This window comes from Lycorma delicatula, chromosome 13, assembly GCF_047948215.1.
Source record: "Lycorma delicatula isolate Av1 chromosome 13, ASM4794821v1, whole genome shotgun sequence".
Lineage (NCBI taxonomy): Eukaryota > Metazoa > Arthropoda > Insecta > Hemiptera > Fulgoridae > Lycorma > Lycorma delicatula.
Genome location: NC_134467.1, coordinates 54,703,688 through 54,722,447, shown reverse-complemented (window position 1 = coordinate 54,722,447; position 18,760 = coordinate 54,703,688). Strand labels below are relative to the sequence as shown.

Genomic DNA, 18,760 nt, shown 5'->3' with positions numbered 1-18,760 from the left:
ATAACAATGAGGGAATGGCTCAAAAAATATCTCCTCAAAAATAAAAATAGGCGAAAAAATCAAAGCATACTGCCTTAGTTTCGCCGACGAATTGACACTGCTGGCAAATAATATTGACAAAGCAGAAATTAGATTTTCAAAACATTGCAAATAGATTTGTCCTCAAAATATCATACAAAAAAACAAAAATAATGTCCCTAAAAACAACACAATTAAAAGAAGTAAACATAAACTGTAATAAAGTCAAAATAGTAACCCAATTTAAATACCTTGGAGTAATAATAACAAAAACCTCAACCAAACAAGAACAAACTAACTAGTTAAAGCACAAAATAAACTTGGTACACCTACAATAAAAAATGTCTATCCATAAATGCAAAATAAGACACTACAATACTATAACACAGTTATAAAAAAGGAAGCCACCTATCCAGCAGAAACACTCTTCCACCTGAACGAACAATCAAAGACAGACAGACTCCAGAAAATCAAAAAAATAATTGGAAGAACCTGTATCAACAAAAAGTATCAGAAAGACGGGCAGTAGTGGGTCATGCCCAACAACGAGTTAGAACCCATCACTGTACCATGCATTAGAAGAAACTAAGATTCTTTGGACACATCATGGGATGCAAGATTTGAGACTTGTGAAACCACTGGTTCAGTACAAAGTCGAAAAATACTAAGACAGGATGCAGATGGATCAGAGAAATAAGAGAGGATCTGAAGGAAATCAGCCTTACACAGAAAACACCATAGACAAGATAAAATTAAACTAAAAAATCAAGAACAACAACACTCGCTTCACACTCACAAGAAAAAACTCACAACATGAACAATTTCAACACCAGAAAGTGCACAGAGATCAGAACACATGAAAAAGTACTGGAAGGACTGCAAGGCTTGGACAGTCTCTTCAAAGAGACTTGGATAATAAACTGACTAAAGTGATCCTATGTAGTCATAAAAGATAAAAATAAAAATAAGAATATTTGTTTGGGAAAGTCTTAATAGACTTTTCATTGATAACTGGTTCACAACTGTAATTAATATGAACAACAATCACTTCCTTTTTCATATTTATTAATTTTGGTCTATTGTGATCCTGCGATGATCAAGGTTTTCCAATGCTTTTTCTTAATGCTTAAAGACAAATACTGAAACAGTTACTTTTATCTCATGTAGCATACCTACCAAACCCACTGGGTTGGTCTAGAGGTGAATGCGTCTTTCCAAATCAGCTGATTTGGAAGTCAAGAGTTCCAGCGTTCAAGCCCTAGAAAAGTCAGTTATTTTTACACAGATTTGAATACTAGATCGTGGATACTGGTGTTCTTTTGTGGTTAGATTTTAATTAACCACACATCTCAGTAATGGTCGAACTGAGACTGTACAAGACTACATACACTTCATTTACACTCATTACATATCATCTTCATTCATCCTCTGAAGTATTATCTGAATGGTAATTACCGGAGGTTAAACAGGAAAAAGAAAGAAAAGCATACCTATTGGTGTGAATGGATGTCATGATGTGAATGGATATTGGAAGTGATCTGAATTGTGCATTTATCACTACTAAAATGTACTCATACAATTATGTAATGATCTAAGTAGAATAATTTATTTATAAATAACTAAATTATATCTATACAAAAATAAATTTTATATTTACCTTACAGATACAATTCTATCATTATTTATTATTGTTCAGTAAAAACCTTTCAAAATACAGTTTTATTATCAGATGTGATTTGTACAATATGCTAAAAGACATAATACAATTAAACAGAAATACATTCTTCAAAACCTGCTATCAGATATGTAAGCGAACACTATTCTATTCTAATCATAATGACATAATTCTGTTGCCACTCAGTAAGTTCAGGGATTTCCATCTTCCACTTAGAATACTATTCTGCCCCAATAATTTCTTTTCAGTTGAATTCAAGAAAAATGAATCAATTTTAGCAAAAAACAAAATATAAATTATAAATAACTGTATCTGATGAACGAAAATATCATGAGGATTCATTATATTATCTAACATTGTATTTTTAATAATTATTTATTTAAAATCAAAATTTTAAATATAAATTACACACATTATTATGCCTTTGTGTTTTGGGCTATATTTTACTTACATTTCTCTTTTTAAAAATGTTCACTAAACGAGTTTTAAAAACGTTCACTAAATCAGATAACTTAAGTTTCCAGATTTGAGTCCCACTTTAACATTGCCATCTTTAAATTTGACTGAAATATTAATTTTTTGCCTTTTGTTGCAAGTAGTTATCCATAAATTCGTTTTGTATTCACAGTAAATTTTTTCCTCTTACTGCTATCAATATAAAACCGAACATCTCTTACCATTGTTCTATAATTTTCCTCATAGCATGTTTTTAAAGTCATGTAATAAACTAGACATTCACATTTGCAAATGAAAAAATGTAAATTTGTTTTGAAAAAACAACGCAGATCTCCATTTTTAATATATTTTTCATCAATATTTTAGAAAATCAATTGTTCATCAAGTAGTACATAAAATAAATCTGATAAAGTTAACATGTTAATAAAGCTTTTATTTTTTATAATATGTTCAGAAGAAAAGAACATGTCAGCCAGTATCCTATTGTTGAAATGGTTGTACGTTATAAATAAATAGTTATAATGAAATTTAACCCCTGAGACTTTAAATCATGGTGAATCAATACACTAAAATCACACAACATTATCAAACTTTTCATCAAATTTTGAGGCAATATTAGGAAGAGTAGTACATATATTAAAAACCATAAGTATATGTACATAATAAACTTTTACCTGATAAAGCAGAAGTAAGGCCAGCTATTAAAAATGATAGACAGGCACCAGGTCCAGCCACCCTGGCTATGCTACCAGCCACAATGTACACACCAGTGCCTAATGTAGAAGCAATACCCAGTGCAGTTAGATCTACGAGTCCCAATACTCGTGATAATTCAGAGTTTTCAAGATATGACTCTATAAGTGGTTTTTTTCTGGTAAGGACCTTCCATAATTTGTATAACCTTAAAAAAAATTAATAAGTTAATATTAATTATAATTTGGTTATAACTAATTTTATATCTAAAAATACACGTGTAATTATTTTTCTGATGTTAATTAGCAACACAGAGTATTAAATCATCATCTCAATATGAACTTTGATTATAAATAGTGCTATATCTAGTGTAAGCAGCTGAATCACTGTCTCAGACGTAAAATCTTTAATAGGTGCCTTGTCCCACACTTATCACAGTTAACACAGTATAAATCAGTGAGTTGTGTAAACATGCTACTCTTATGGATGTTATGATTATCATGGCCACCTACTATGACAACTGTTCTGTGGAAACATGTAAAAAAAAAGCTATAATCACTTTAAACCATATTCTTATAGTTTGATTATCAATATATTTAGCCGATATTTAGAAAATTAAATTAGTTCACTTATCCTGGGGTTTATATTTACGAATGTGCAATCTTTGTTAAAAACAATAGCCACTTATTGTTAAAATCTAACTGTAAACACCTTTACAAAATTAGATGACAACTGTTTTATGATAAAGGATCTTATGCTTCAGTTGCCATTTTTAATAATGTACCAAATTATTTGAAACATCTTCCTATCAATTTCTTTAAAATATAACTAAAAGATTTTATTTTATGGAAAATAAGTTATTCTGTTGATAAATTTTTAAATAACATTAATTAAAAACAAAACCAAAAAAATTGTTTTTTATTTACATCTCGTTTAATGAGTGCATAAAAATGTACTCAAAATAATTTTGCCAACCTTGAGTATGTAGCACCTTGGCATTTCATGTGGAGGTAATAGGTTCGAATCCCGGTCAGGCATGGTATCTTTTCACACACTACCAATTTCCACTGGGCTAATGAACACATTTGTTACTGTTCATTCTTTCATAAAAAAAATTAATTTTCATGAATTGTAAATTATTTTAAAGTAATTTTTTATATTTAATATATTTATTTTAACATTATTTTAAGGGTTTTTATTTAAATAATCAATATGAACTTTAAACATGTTTATTTTTTATCGTATAATTTTTTATTTATTTATAAAATCAATCTTATATTGACATGATCTATATTATGTATTTTTATGTTCTGATCAGAATAAAGATTGATTTTATTTTAGTAGGGAGAAAAACTGAAAAAATTTGAAGTGACTTGTCATTGCCTTCTTCACTGACTATAATATAATGTTGTGTATCAGTTTGACAAAATGCAGATAGTATTATAAGTCCTGCAAGATAGAGATTAATTTTATCACCTGACTTCCTGCCAGCTTTGACTTTTTGAATTGTAGTCATATAAAATTGAGCTTTAATGTGATGAAAGTATTCATTAAAATATTTAAAATTTCTGGAGGATTTGGGGGTGGAAGAATATTCAACATTTTTTCAAATTTGTTGTTGCCTCATATTTCAAATATGAAAACCCGTTGACTCAAAAATGTAATATTTGCCTCAAACATAATATATTATAATCAGGTCCTTGTTGGCCTGATTTTCAAGCTATCTGATCAGGGAGCACTATAAGATACACATTTATTTTTTTTTTATATATATAAACTATAAATTTTTTAGTAATGTTGAAGAATATTGCACCAAATTCGACTGACTTAAGTAAATAATTACTCCAATACATAAATCTTTAAGTGTGTAAAAACAAAGGGTCTGAATGAGATACATATTTAAAATAAGAACTTTTTTAAACTCCAATTTTTCAAGATAAAAAGTCTAACTATATTTGGTGTTACTACAGACAACATGGAAACTTTCTTTAAAAAAAGGGAGCCCATAGAACCCAGGTTAAGAATTAAATAATTTTTTTTTATAATTTCAGATACTTTACCTGCTACTCTAGTTGTAGCTGTTATTAAAAATATTATATGAGGTAGCTGTCAAGCAAGGGGGTCAAATTGGATCCAAATATCTACTGAAAGTTTTGAATCTTTTTTTTTACCAATTATACTTGAAATGCGGTATATTTTTGATGATAAAATCATTATTTGGTCAAGAGTAGTATTAACCAGGATCCAAAGTTTATTACTAAGAATTTTGATTTTTTCCTCAGTTGTACTTTTAACATGTCATAATTTTTAAAGTAAAAACTCAAGGTCAAAACAGACCCGAACGTTTTTACTGGATACTTTGATCTTTTTCACAATTTACAAAAATTCTGCTCTAAATACTAAACAATAAAATATTTGTTTTATTGTTTAATTTATACTTTATGAAGTTGGTTCCAAATTAAGAGTTATTTAATTGTTGACATTTGTTTTGTTTTCTTTCATTCAAATTTCTGAAACTTGGAATTTAAAGAAGAATTGAAAAATATTTTTGTATAAATCTTTTTAAGTTAATTTTTATTTTAAAATTATTTACTTTAATATATATATATATATATATATATATATATATATATATAATCTTTTTCATTCATCAACTTTTTAATTTGAAATGGTATTCTGATCAAGATTTTTCACAATTTTCCTTAACATTTCAGACCAAATGCTTTAAGAATTTTGTTTTTATCATTTGTTTCTCAATAATTCTCCATGGAATGGCACAATTTCATTCATTACGTTATCTACATAATGCTTAAATTATTTCTGTTATAAATAGTGTTTTATTATTTATTTTCTATCAAAAGAAAAATAAATAAATTTTTGAACTGATTTGTTAAACCAGTAAAAAGTTAAAAAAACATTCCATAAAAGTAACCTCATGCTAAGGTAGCTTGACCTAACACATTATAAAACATAATACATATATAATTAAAAACAATTACATTTGGCACTTTTTGAACAATTAATTTAAAAAATAAAAATAAAAAATTGATTCATTTCATTAAGGAGAAAATTCTATTTGAGGAATGCAACTATTAAGTAAAAAAAAATCTGATGTGACTATATGACTTCCTTGTTTGCCTACTAAATTACAAATACACAATTTGCTGAACTTCATTTAAACTTATTTCATTTGAAAGTGAGGTACGATCCTCCAATCCTTTAATAAAGTGGACAGTTATACAATTGCTGAAATATTAGTTTTTATTAATATCAAATATTTATACAATTATTAATCCAACAATTTTACATGAAATATTAGAATAGAGTAAAAGTCCCTTTATTACTCACATTACTAGATCAGTATTATTCGTATCTTGGTGAGTTGCTGATTAAGAAAAGTTTCAGATTTATGGTGTGTCGTATAAATAAAAGTTAATAATTAAACTAATTCATTTAGTGAACTCCTGTATACTGGTTACAAATGTTAATTTCAAACTTACAGTGTAAAATATTCAGTTTTAATTATTGGATTATTTAGTGAATAATCAAAAATGAAAAAGAAACAATCATGCAAGAAAAAGAAAGATAACATGAAGAAATATATCTCAAAAAAGTGAAAATAAGAGAACATAAAGAGGAAGAAAATGTTAAAACCAAGGAAAGAATAAAAAGATTAAGAGAGGATGATGAATATAGAGACAGAAAATTTTAAAACTAGAGAATGTGTACACAAATTAAGATCAGAAGAATTATATCAAACCAATGAGTGATTAAATGATCGGCAACAAAAAACAAATAAACAAAATGACCAACTCCGACTTAGGGAGAATATTGTCTGACAACATCAGAGGAGTAATGAACATACAAATTTTTTGCTCTTTATTAAAGATGGGCATGTATGTCTCAGTGTATATGTTGTTCTTGTGAGGTTCTATTTTTCAGTCACTCTGTAGTTAACTTTAATATAAATAAAACTAAATAGAAATTTCAGAATAATTAAATAAAATTAAAGTTATTTATTAAAAAATAATATGATTCTAAATTATAATTTTCAATTAATATTAAATAATCAAATGTTTCACCAAATCTATTACATATACATATATGTAATAATGCCTATTAAATTACAAGAGTTTATCTTTGAAGTAAAGACTGTTTCATTGTAAAAAAATGTATTCTGAAAACTTTATAAATATTTTTTATCTGATAAAAAAAGAATTACCACAGCATTTGTCTGAATGGATCAAGGGAAATCTTGATAAAGCCTTGATCAGAGCAGCATCACAAAACACACAATTAATTACAAAATTTAAAAAATTGATGTAATTAAAATATATATCAATTACAAGGAAGATATTAAGTTATTTTAGTGACTTTATTTGTTAATAAAGTACATTTTGAAAATTTGTGAAAAAAAATTTTACGTACTCAAGAAGCATTAATCTTTTTCAAGAAAATAATCAATAAGTGGTGATAATAAATCTATAAAAAGATTTTTTTTAAACTGTTTAAAAAATACAAAGAACAGCAATAAGTCTGAATAAAAAAAGTTGTAATTTTCTTCTATGAAGGGGAAAAACTTTTTGGCTAATTTGTTTTCAAGAAGTACTATAAAAAATTAAGATTTTTCCGTTTTAAATGCAAGTTTTTTTCTTCGCACAATGAAGTATTGTTATTAGTTCTGATACAACATTACTACAGTAAACAATTTAACAAGGTTAACAATACCAAACTTAAAAATTAAATAACAGTAAGATAAAACAAATAAAATCATCAATAAAATCCGCAGTATCATAATGAAAAATATTCCTTATACAGGACAGTATAAAGTGCCTATGCCATATGCTAAAGGCAAAATAAAAGTACAATGAAATACAATATTAAAAATCTAACTTGAAACAACAAAATTACTGTCTGGCATATGCCAAATAGCATAAATATATGAAACATACAATAGTAATAATTAAATATTTAAATACAAATGCATGATCTTAAAAAATAATAAGACATTCAATAACATCATCATTTTGTTCCCTAAAACATTTCAAATGTTAGTCCCTAATTTAAATTTTCAACACAGTGACGCATAACAAATATGGTGTATAAGGATGTGGTGTACAGTTAGCTGGCAGTCACAGCAAGCACAAATAAATGCATTGGTGTGAGTCATGAGATGTCTGTAATGAGTCTAGTGTGCCATATTCATTAATGACAAATAATAACCTCCTCTCAACAGTTATTGCTGCATGAAGAGCTCTATGGTGACACAGTGTAATGAGTAAAATGCAGCGGGTAACTTGCAAGATAGATTTAAATTTAGAATACACTTAAACAAAAAAATTTTAATACTGTTTGTTACCACAGACTATTGGAGTGGAATGGGCGCAAAAGGTTTTTATAGTGGTTTAAAGGACCATTGATGTAGTTAAAAAAAGAAAAATATATAAGTTACTTTTTGGGGGAAGGGTGAATATTAAAAAAAACTTTGATGGCTTATTGATGTAGAGAATAATGTTGCAAAAAACTCCCATTAACTCATTTTCTGAAACAAGATGTAGCTAAAAAAAGAAAGATTAAATAATTTTTGTGGAGGGAGATGATATTAAATAAAATTTTTTGGTAATTTACATTCTTAATAAAAAAACCTCAACTTTTGTAAAAAAATGTTTTTACTGAAGTGACCTGGTAAACATTTGAAATTTTATTTGGCCAAAATACCCTACTCCTTTTTCCAGTTCTCAAAAAAATTTTATACATCCTTTCCCCCCAAAGGTAATAACTGGCTACAAAGTTTGAAGAAAATTAGATAAAATTGCCCAGAGTTATAAAACCAAATACAGGCCTTTATACATACGTACACACACTTATGCACAAAGGTCTGTCTGAAAAAAAAAGATTTTTTGGACTTGGCAGCACTGGAATACAAACTTTTTTTTGTAGATTATTTACAATTTATTTAAATTTATTTCTTTTGTTAAATTTTTTTAATATCTCCTTAAGGCACACTTAAAAAAAGATCAATCTTTATTTTACCGATCTATATATTTTCCTATTACAGCTATATCAAGTGTAGTTGGGAAAGTAAAAATGATCACATCATAACACACTTGAATATTATAAAATATATAAACACACTAAATGAATAGACAAAATTCAAGTTAAAAATTCTTTTCTAACAATTTTAATATGATTACTGAAATAAAAGACTCGTTACCGACTCATGCCAGTGTAAAAACAGCAGAAAAAACTGGTTACTGAGGATTGTCACAAAGATGGTTGAAAATATTTTGAAGTAAGTTTTCAAAAAACGTTTTATGTAATACAGTTTGATTCGGTGTGTCGTTTATAATAAATTATTTTTCAAACTAATTTTAATGTATTATTTAAAAATTATATTTATAAAATTTAGCTCGGTTAATCATTTCAAAGCATAGTTTAAAAAAAATTTATTGATTGCACAGCCTGCTTTCAAAGAATAAATGTTCTGTTTAAATTACCTGTAGAAGAATTCCTTTCAAAATCAAATTACATAAATAAGGTGGGAGTAGAAAAAATTATAATAGCAATTTAATAAAATTTGTTTTATTCACTTGTAAAGAATTATATTTTTATATCTCTATTGTATGATAGAAATTAATTTAATAAATTTTAGATATATATATTTATAGTAATTCCTACTTTATGAAAGTAGTAGGCTACTTTTTTTAAATGTAGATACAAATTTATTTCTACATAGTGAAAATTAATAAATTTAAAATAAAAATATATTTATTTCAGGTGATAAATACTAGAGAATAATAAAAAATGTAATAAGTTTAATTACTTAACTGCATTTTTTATTAAATTTGAACAATGAAATAACTAAATTCAGAAATACGGTAGATCAAATGTTCATTAAGAGTTGTAAGAATAGTGCAGAAATCTACTCACATCATACACAAATCTGCAAATGATTCAATGTTTTTTAAAGTTTCAATACTACTTACAAATTAAAAAAAATATATAAATGTTAGTTAATAAATTACAACACTTTCAACTTGTCTTAAACTTGCATCATTTCACTTGTAAAATCATTAAAATAAAGAAGTACTCATAATAAAGTAATTACAATACTAGAGATTAATTATCATTATTACCAGTTGCAAGGGAAATAGTGGTTGTTTAAAAACTGATAAAAACACTTATAACTGTCAAACTTATAACTTAATTAAAAAATTATCACATTCTTTATAAAAAAAAACTCTACTGTTTGTTAATCCAGACTACTAATAAGTTATGCTGGCATAACATACTTCTGTTTACACTTGAGCAAAAAAGAAATGAGTTTAAACAATGTAAATTAAGGAAAAGGTTCCCTGAGCTAAAGATTTGTATTCTTCTGTGGGTACAGTCCATATGGGGTGAAGCAGATCGGTAGATCTAATTACACAGCCATATATTAGGATGTAATGCTTTATTTCTAATTCTGTGCCAGCTAAAATCTTTACCAATTGAGTTCAGAGTACAGTTATAATTACAATGTATTAGAAATATATAGTTTTTAAACTTCCTTAAAATATTTTCACAAGTTTGCTCCTTATTCAAACACAAGAATGAATATTAAATTAATATTGAATATTGTTTCACATATAGTTGAGCATCATTACATGGAAAACAAACTTTTTGTAAATCTTTTATGTCCATGACATACCATGTATAAAAAATGTAAATTTATATATTTGCTCTAAATCAAATTTCTTTTATGGAGAAATCAAATCAATCAAGATAATAAAGTTTCTTTTAAAAAAATATTTTTGTAACTTTCTTTGAATTAAGCTATAATTTTTATTTTAATTTAGGTTGTTTCACATTTAAAAAATATTTTTAATAAAATTATTATAAATTCACTATCTTGGAAACTCCTAAAACTAAGGATAAAAGCATAATTTACAGTTTGTATTGTATTTTTGCTGTGTTTACAGAGTGTATGTATGGAATAGGAGAGTTGGCTGTTTTCTATATGATCACCTAAACCCAAATTCAGGCTTTTATTTAAATTTTTTTTTTATAATCAGACATTTAAATTTATATTCAGACATGTAATTTCATTTAAAATTTATTTAAATAATAAATAAATTTTTTATAATAAATTTATTTATTATTTGAATAAATTTTAAATAATCAGACTGGTCTATGAGGTACTTAATAAGGGATGACCAACAAATAAAACGACTATAAAACAAAACAAGTATTACCACCCAAAGTACATATTTAGATTCCATCTAAATATCTACTTTGGGGGTAATACTTGAGGGTAGGATGGATATGTATCCATCCTACCCTCAATTCATTAGTAGATCAGAATCTTTTTATCCAATATAGAAGTAGCACAATAACAGGTTTTTAGAATAAGATGGATAACCCATCGGGTTGATCTAGTGGTGAATTCATCATCGCAAATCAGCTGATTTTGAAGGTGGGAGTTTGAAGGTTCAAACTCTAGTAAACGCGGTTACTTTTGTGTGGATTTGAATATTAGATCATGGATACCGGTGTTCTTTGGTGGTTGGGTTTCAATTAACCACACACCTCAGGAATGGTCGACCTGAGGCTGTACAAGATTTCATTTACATTCATACATAGAATCCTCATTCATCCTCTGAAGTAATACTTATGGTGATTCTGGAGGCTAAACAGAAAAAAAGAGAATAAGATGGATACTGTATTAGGAACAAAGTAATAAATCCACTTAAACACATGTTGGATCAATAACAACATACTACACTTATCTGCAGTAATGCAGATCAGTAACTGTGATATCTTAAGACATGTAAGAAACTAAAACTTTGGTGATAAAAAATAAAGTTAACCACGTTTCGTCAAACTGATAAACGAATGTAAGTATATTGTGTACATTTATAACGAAACTTGGTTAAAAACTCAAAAGAATCGCGGGAATTCTAAAAAAAAACTATAGCAGCCAACGAGGGAATTCGTATAGTAAACAATTATTTTTTGTATAATTTGATTTCAGTTAATTTTCACTGTTTAAATTTCGTATTTATTTGAAGTAATTTCTCTTTATTTTTCAGTTTTCTCAATATTTTTCAAACTTGAATTTAACGAAGGTAGATTTTTAATTCATTAGTCATCAGTATATCTTAGATGATATTACTAACAGTTCGTATATTATTATACGATGTATGTGTTTGTTATTATGGTAAACCTGTTTTCCAAGTTGACGACAACAGCAGTTTAGTTCTATGTATGTAAACTTTGGTAGCGAGTGATTGTTTGGAATGCGTGATTGGTTTATCGTTTTTTAATCGGTTGGGATCCGAGATATTTTTTTGAAAAAAAGTGTATTTATTAATGTGTAACGACTTTGTGTTGATTTTAAAATCTCGGTATGATTCTGTCGTTTTGTGACCGTATTTTATAAATTTGTTTCCAGGGAGGTGTTATAAAGTTTTCTTTACTTTTGTAGTTGGTCAGACTATAGTTCGATTGGCAGAATTATTTTACTTTTTCTCATGCATCATTCTCATTGTGTTTGTTTAGCAAGTTTTCTAGATTCGTTTGTAACTTTACGTAGTTTGTTTTTATGTAGTAAACTTGTGAGAATGGATTACTGTTTATTGAAAGAAGTAGAGTTTCCCAATTGCAAACATTGAAGGTATGTAGTCTACAATATAAATTCCACATTACTTAGGTTAAAAGCGAATATTTACACGATTAGATCATTCTTCAATAAGTTTGAATTAAAACTGCTACATCGTATAAGAATGCATTATTTTATGCTATATTAAATGTTTGCTATTTTAATTTGTTTTCTAGTTGTTCTATTCGCTTAGTTGTACGCTCGGCGAGTGTGTATGTGTAAATATATATATATATATATATATATATATATATATATTTATATATTAAACTGTAACACGCGGTCGCAGTTTGGAATTATTAAAATGTTAATTTTTGTACCTGTTTACTTCGATTAGTTTTTAATTCGTTACGTTATTTGAAATTATTATAACAAAACAATACTAGTTTTAAATAAACGTAATTACGACTATATTTTGTTTTGTTTTTATATTTAGTAGAAGTGTATTATGGTTAGCGGTAAGATCGTTTGATTTTTTTAACGAATACGGTTAAGCAGATTCCCTTCTTATATTTAAATATTGGAGATGTAGCAATCTATTCATTAGAATTTCATGTACCATTATAAACTGAAAACATAATATTATTTAGATTTTAATAACACCAGGTACTAAAAGTTTTTAGCCAGTTATATTAACTTACGAACTATTTTTATTAATACTGAATAATTGTCAAAATGTGTGCAAGTACTTTTTTGGGGGGGAGGGGGGCTAACGATAAAATGCTTGTTAGAAATTTTGTATTGTGTTTTCGTTTTTTTTTCCAAATTTGATTTTGTGGTTATCCTTTGTTTTAGTGTATAAAACGTGTTCTGCTTGCTTTTGTTCAGTTTAAGAATCTTGTTTAATAATACTGAAAACATTTTGTCTTTCGTGTTATTAAATATCCTTTTCCTTTATTAATTTAGAAAGAGATAACTTTTTTGTTGATTATTCACTTCAGTTGTGCTGTTTTTCCCTCCAGAATGTTACTTGTTTATGAAAAAAATTTCAATCTAGTTATACAGAAAAATAATCCATAGCATAGATCACAGTGGAAGTAATACTTGGATAGTGGGAAATCAAAAAGTTATAAATATTGAAAGTAAAGTACATTAGTACAGATCACAGTGAATAAATCGTTTAATATAAGGATAAATTTTATTCCACTTGCAATGGAATTTTCACGCTTGAAAAAACGCAGTGAAATTTTATTTTTTTTAAAAATCGGGCTATATTATTTGCAAGACTATAGTATGTAAATGATCAGACCACAACTTTTCAAACTGTTAGGCAGTCATCTGCCATCAGCTCCCCTGTACGCCTGTCACCTTGTAGTGAGTAGTGACCAGAAAACTTGGGATTCCATCAGGCACATTCCTGCTAGACCGACCTTGGTCCTAGTACCTTTTTGACTTTCTGGGTATAAACTGAAAGGAAATCGAACAAGGAGAATGATGCGGTTATGGAATTCCACCAGCGGGCCCCATCCTTATACCTCAAAAGGCCCACAATCTGGAAGGATGAAAACGCAATACTACCTTCTGTTTATCCAAAAAATTAGAAATCTTTTTCACGTTAATATAAATAATCATCATTTTAGAAGAACGGTCCAGCAGTAAGGGACAAAAGAACAACTTCTATAATATATAAGGGGTATTGCAGCCCTCTCGTCCAGACATGCTAGTGTTCCATTGCATTTTAATATATATACTATTTAAATTAAAGAATTGCAATAAATTATCAAATTCCTTTGAGAATCAAAAAATTTTTTTCAATAATTGTACTGAATTTTTTATGTTTATTTGTAGGTGGCTTTCTATTTATTTTGTTGAATATCAAAAATGTTTTTATTTGAGGCGGTATTAAATACGTTTTTGTACTTTCAGCTAAGTTCCTTAGGATTTAAATTTTGCTAATTTTTAACTCGTCCAAAAAAATTATATAGAAATATTTTTCTTTTGGTCAGTTAATAATATAAATGATTTATAAATTGAGGAAGGGAGTAAATTTTGTTTTAATATTAATTAAGGAAATATAAGATCATTTTCGTTAAACCGGTTCGATGCGGTTCTCCATCGCTTCCTATTCTTTGCTGATCTCTCTAACATCTTGTCTTCCGATTCCTTATTTATCAATCGTATTCCTTCATTTTATTTTTTTATCGTCTTACTTTTTGAAATAGGTTAATTTGTTCCGCGCATATCATAATCCGTAATATCTCATTATTTACAACTGATTACAAAAAAAAAACTCGTCAAGTTAATGTAAAATAATTTTTTTCTTTTATGAAAATCAATTAACCGATTTTTATGTTTAGAGTAAATAAGTTTCATCAGATTGCCGATATAAAAAGTAAAAATACAAAATTCATAATTAAATTTGTAGAGAATTTATTTTGACAAAGCGATAGAAGAAAATCAGTTTTTATACGAAAGTTATAATCGACTGAACAAAAAGGGGGAAAAATCAAAATTAACGGATTCAAAATTTAATGATAATCACAATAAATTGAATTTAAAATAAATAAAAAATAATTTTCAACTTTTATAATTCAGAGAATTAAAATAAAGAAAGAGACATAAAGAAAGAAATTCGGAGAAATAAAGAAGAGACAGACTTATAGGCCACATACTAAGGCATCCTGGAATAGTCGCTTTAATATTGGAAGGACAGGTAGAAGGGAAAAATTGTGTAGGCAGGCCACGTTTGGAATATATGTAAAACAAATTGTTAGGGATGTAGGATGTAGAGGGTATACTGAAATGAAACGACTAGCACTAGATAGGGAATCTTGGAGAGCTGGCATCAAACCAGTCAAATGACTGAAGACAAAAAAAAAATAATTCAGGGAGGAATTAGATTTTAAAGCTAGTTAGGATTTATTTAGATTTTTAGGGAGTTATTTCAAGTGAATTCAACCGAATATCGATCCAACTTTTTTTTTTTTATATCCGTCGGTTTTTATTTTTTACTTTAAGAGAGCGATTCCAGGCTAGGATTTACGCGACACACGATTCATTCGTTAAACGTAATGTCCGACTGACGTGCTGGGAAAAGTCTTCCAGAGTTGGTTTCAAGGTGGCTATCTGCCCTTTATTTTACCACCTGCTTGGTCTAGCGGTGAACTAGTCGTCGCAAATCAGCTGATTTTGAAATCAATAGTTCTAAGGTTCAAATCCTAGTAAAGGCAGTTACTTTTATACGGATTTTATTAATGCTAGATCGTGGATACCGGTGTTCTTTGGCGGTCGGGTTTCAATTAACTACCCGTCTCAGGAACGGTCAATCTGAGACTGTACAAGATTACACTTCATTTACATTCATACATATCCTCCTCTGAAGTCATATCTTACTGCGGTTCCGGAGGCTAAACAGATAAAAAGAGAGATCGCTGTCTAAAAGAAAATTACATCGAGGATGCAGCGGCACGGACGTTCTGGGATCGGACCTACCCCTTCGCAACAAAAAATAAGGAAGAAGGGACGAAAGATGGCAATAAATGAGAAATTTCCTCTGAGAAAAATCTCGAAGTTAACCGCGACCGTCTCGCCCGCAGTACTCATAAAATCGAGATTGTTTTTCCCCAGTCGGGAGCACCATTTTGAGGATCAAATTTCGGGCCGTCCGGCTTAAATATCTGTCGGAATAATTCATTTCCCTCTGGAATGAGCCGAAAAAAAGGTTCAGGTTACCTAAAGGAGCGCTTTTTGCGGTTCCCGATGTGAAAATATAAAGGTGGAGATCCGCAATGAAAATAACGATGGCGGTTGATGATGCGATATTATAATGGCTTTAATCGAGAAGAAATTTCAGGTACGAGAATCGTAGACTTTGCTGAACAACTCGAGAGTCGTTATCGTAATATCGCCCTAGAATATGTAAAATCGAGATAATGTGAATAAAGAATGTCGGATATACTTCTGAGGTAAAAAAAAAAATTAAATTTTGACCGATTGGATTTACTGATGACAGATCATCGTTTTGTACCGTTACCGGTAGCGGCAAGAAAATACAGTACGGTATTTTTTTATATGAAGAAGCAAAAATTGAATAGAAGACGTGTTTTACCGGCCTCATGGTCGATTCTTTGTACCGGAATTTGGAAATTGTTATGCAGTACATAATGTAACGTTCTTAAAGCGTATATTTCTTTATAAATGTAATCGAATTGTGACGAAAGTTTTTTCAAATTATATTTTAGCAATAGTTTTACATATACTTCTGTTGCAAATAATTTAAAATTTGCATACCAGATTTCTAGTCGACTACGATCCGATTGTAATATAATTTAAAAAAAAGACAGGTAAACGGCTTTATCCGCGAAGAGATATAATTCTACGAACTGCTAAAACCAATTTTATAACTTTTTTTTATAGTGCAAGCGTTAAGAAGATGTGTTTTGACTGCGACGTATACACGAGCTAATAGAATTTCCTTATTTTTGGGAGCGTGGAGTTATTTTTAGATTTCATTTGATATAACGGATGTTAAAATAGTTCGAAAAAAAATAGTTAAGAAGTGCTTACAGTTTCTGCGTTCAAATATAAACTGTTGTAACTAACCGTTAAAAAATAAGTACCTACAGATATCAATCGGTTTGTTAATATTAGTTTTTCATTCTACTAATTATAGATACTGATCCCGATTATAATTATCGAATCGCGATCATAATAGTTACATCTTTGAAAATCATTTTAATTTAAAGCTTTATATTTACAGAAAAGTATTCATTTCAAATATTGTATTCGTAAAATACACCGTATAACCAAGTCTAATCGAATAGCGTTGCCGAAAGTGCAAGCTATCTTTATAGGTTTGGAAACTGTTCGAACAAACGGAAACGATCGGATATATCGGAACGGCCGCGCAATAAGATTTTGGAAAACGATCAGAATTACTGTTTGATTATTGTAAATAATTTCGATTGTTACATATAAGTGTAATTAATAATTATTACATATAAGTGTAATTAATAATTATTATACGTTATCGTTAAGCATGCTCCGTTCTTTATATTATTCAAAAATCTTTTTCTGTTAACGTAGATAAATATTGTAAAAAGAATTATTTAATCACTTGTTTCCGTGAACCTACATAATCTCTGTAAAGAAAGTCATTTCAAGTGTAGTTTTCATTAGCGTAGCTGAATTTTATAAAGAAAACACAATTATTTTGTTTTTATTAAATTTAAACGACATCTTCATTTTTTTGTGCGTAGATCTTAAATAAAAGCGTATTCAAAAATTTTAAAATTTTATTTTAACCTTCACTCGCACTTTACTTTAACAAAAACATCTGAAAATATAATTTAATTGCGTAATAAAATTCTTTTCTTGTTACTTCGTGTAGTTTTAGCGTTTTGACCGACGGATTTCAGTTATTTAGCTAGTAATAGTTATTTAAATCCGGAACCGTTATGAAGAAAAATGTAATAAGGTCTTGTATAACTTTGCCGGATTCACTCCTAAAATATATTTACAGTAATAATTAACTTTAAATTATATAGAATTTAAAAAGAATAAATTCTTTTGTCCGACCGGTTTTTTCTAGCTTTTGCCGGGTCTGGACGAATGTTACAGGCGAATGCAATTACCGCCACTTGTGTGCCAGGACTGATGTAGCCGCAGTGTAAGTGTAAAATCATTAGAAATCACTAATCCTGCCCCTTAATTAACGTCCTAAAAATTTCAGTACCGCCGCATTTCACCGGGGTAAATGAAATTCGAGCGAAACTTTTCACTAGCCGTAACTCCCGATCGAAGAATTTTAGGACATACGTTGATATGAATATTTTCCATTATTTTCACGAGCAGAATAGGTTATGTGAGTCCCGCGGGAGAACTTCGTGATACACTTGTATATTATATATTGTCGCGTGTTCACGGCTCGACCAGGATATTGAGAGACTAATAAATACAAATGTTTATATACATACAATTTATTACTCTTAAGAACATAGGAAGTAAGAAAATTAAATAATAATAATAATGCCAGTAATAATAATAATAATAATAATAATAAACGAAAATAACAAACGACGAACAATAATAATGCCCCGGACAAATGTAACCCCATGTCCGTCCTTCACTTATATCGGCCAACGGGGCTATGGTTATGCTCAGGAACTCACCTATGGGATACGGGATTGGCGGTCCCGAGCAGGTTGCGGTTGTGTTTCTTGGGTTCGCTGTTTATAGCGGTGGTGGGTGGCATGACCGTGATCTGTTTTTGCCGACGCCTGGCGGAGTGCGGACGGGTAGTGCTCATCCCTTTTCTCGGTTATGGAGCTGGGTATATA

At 28.8% G+C, this 18,760-nt stretch overlaps 2 protein-coding genes across 3 annotated transcripts in view; one reads left to right on the top strand and one right to left on the bottom strand.

Annotated features, from left to right (window-relative positions):
- Positions 1-9,783, bottom strand: part of LOC142333906 (high affinity cationic amino acid transporter 1-like) — an 82,806-nt gene extending 73,023 nt beyond the window's left edge. For both annotated transcript variants that reach the window (XM_075381502.1, XM_075381503.1), the window contains exons 1-2: positions 9,671-9,783; positions 2,824-3,050 (exon numbers count right to left, since the gene is read on the bottom strand). In XM_075381502.1, coding sequence (XP_075237617.1) covers positions 2,824-3,050; positions 9,671-9,675 — 232 coding nt within the window. In that variant the 5' untranslated portion in view covers positions 9,676-9,783. The remainder of the gene's footprint in view (positions 1-2,823; positions 3,051-9,670) is intronic.
- A 2,308-nt stretch (positions 9,784-12,091) lies between these two features.
- The window catches only part of LOC142334077 (rho guanine nucleotide exchange factor 10-like), a 238,382-nt gene continuing 231,713 nt past the window's right edge, over positions 12,092-18,760 (top strand). The window contains exon 1 of the mRNA XM_075381754.1: positions 12,092-12,497. The gene's annotated coding sequence lies outside the window, so the exon portion shown is untranslated. The remainder of the gene's footprint in view (positions 12,498-18,760) is intronic.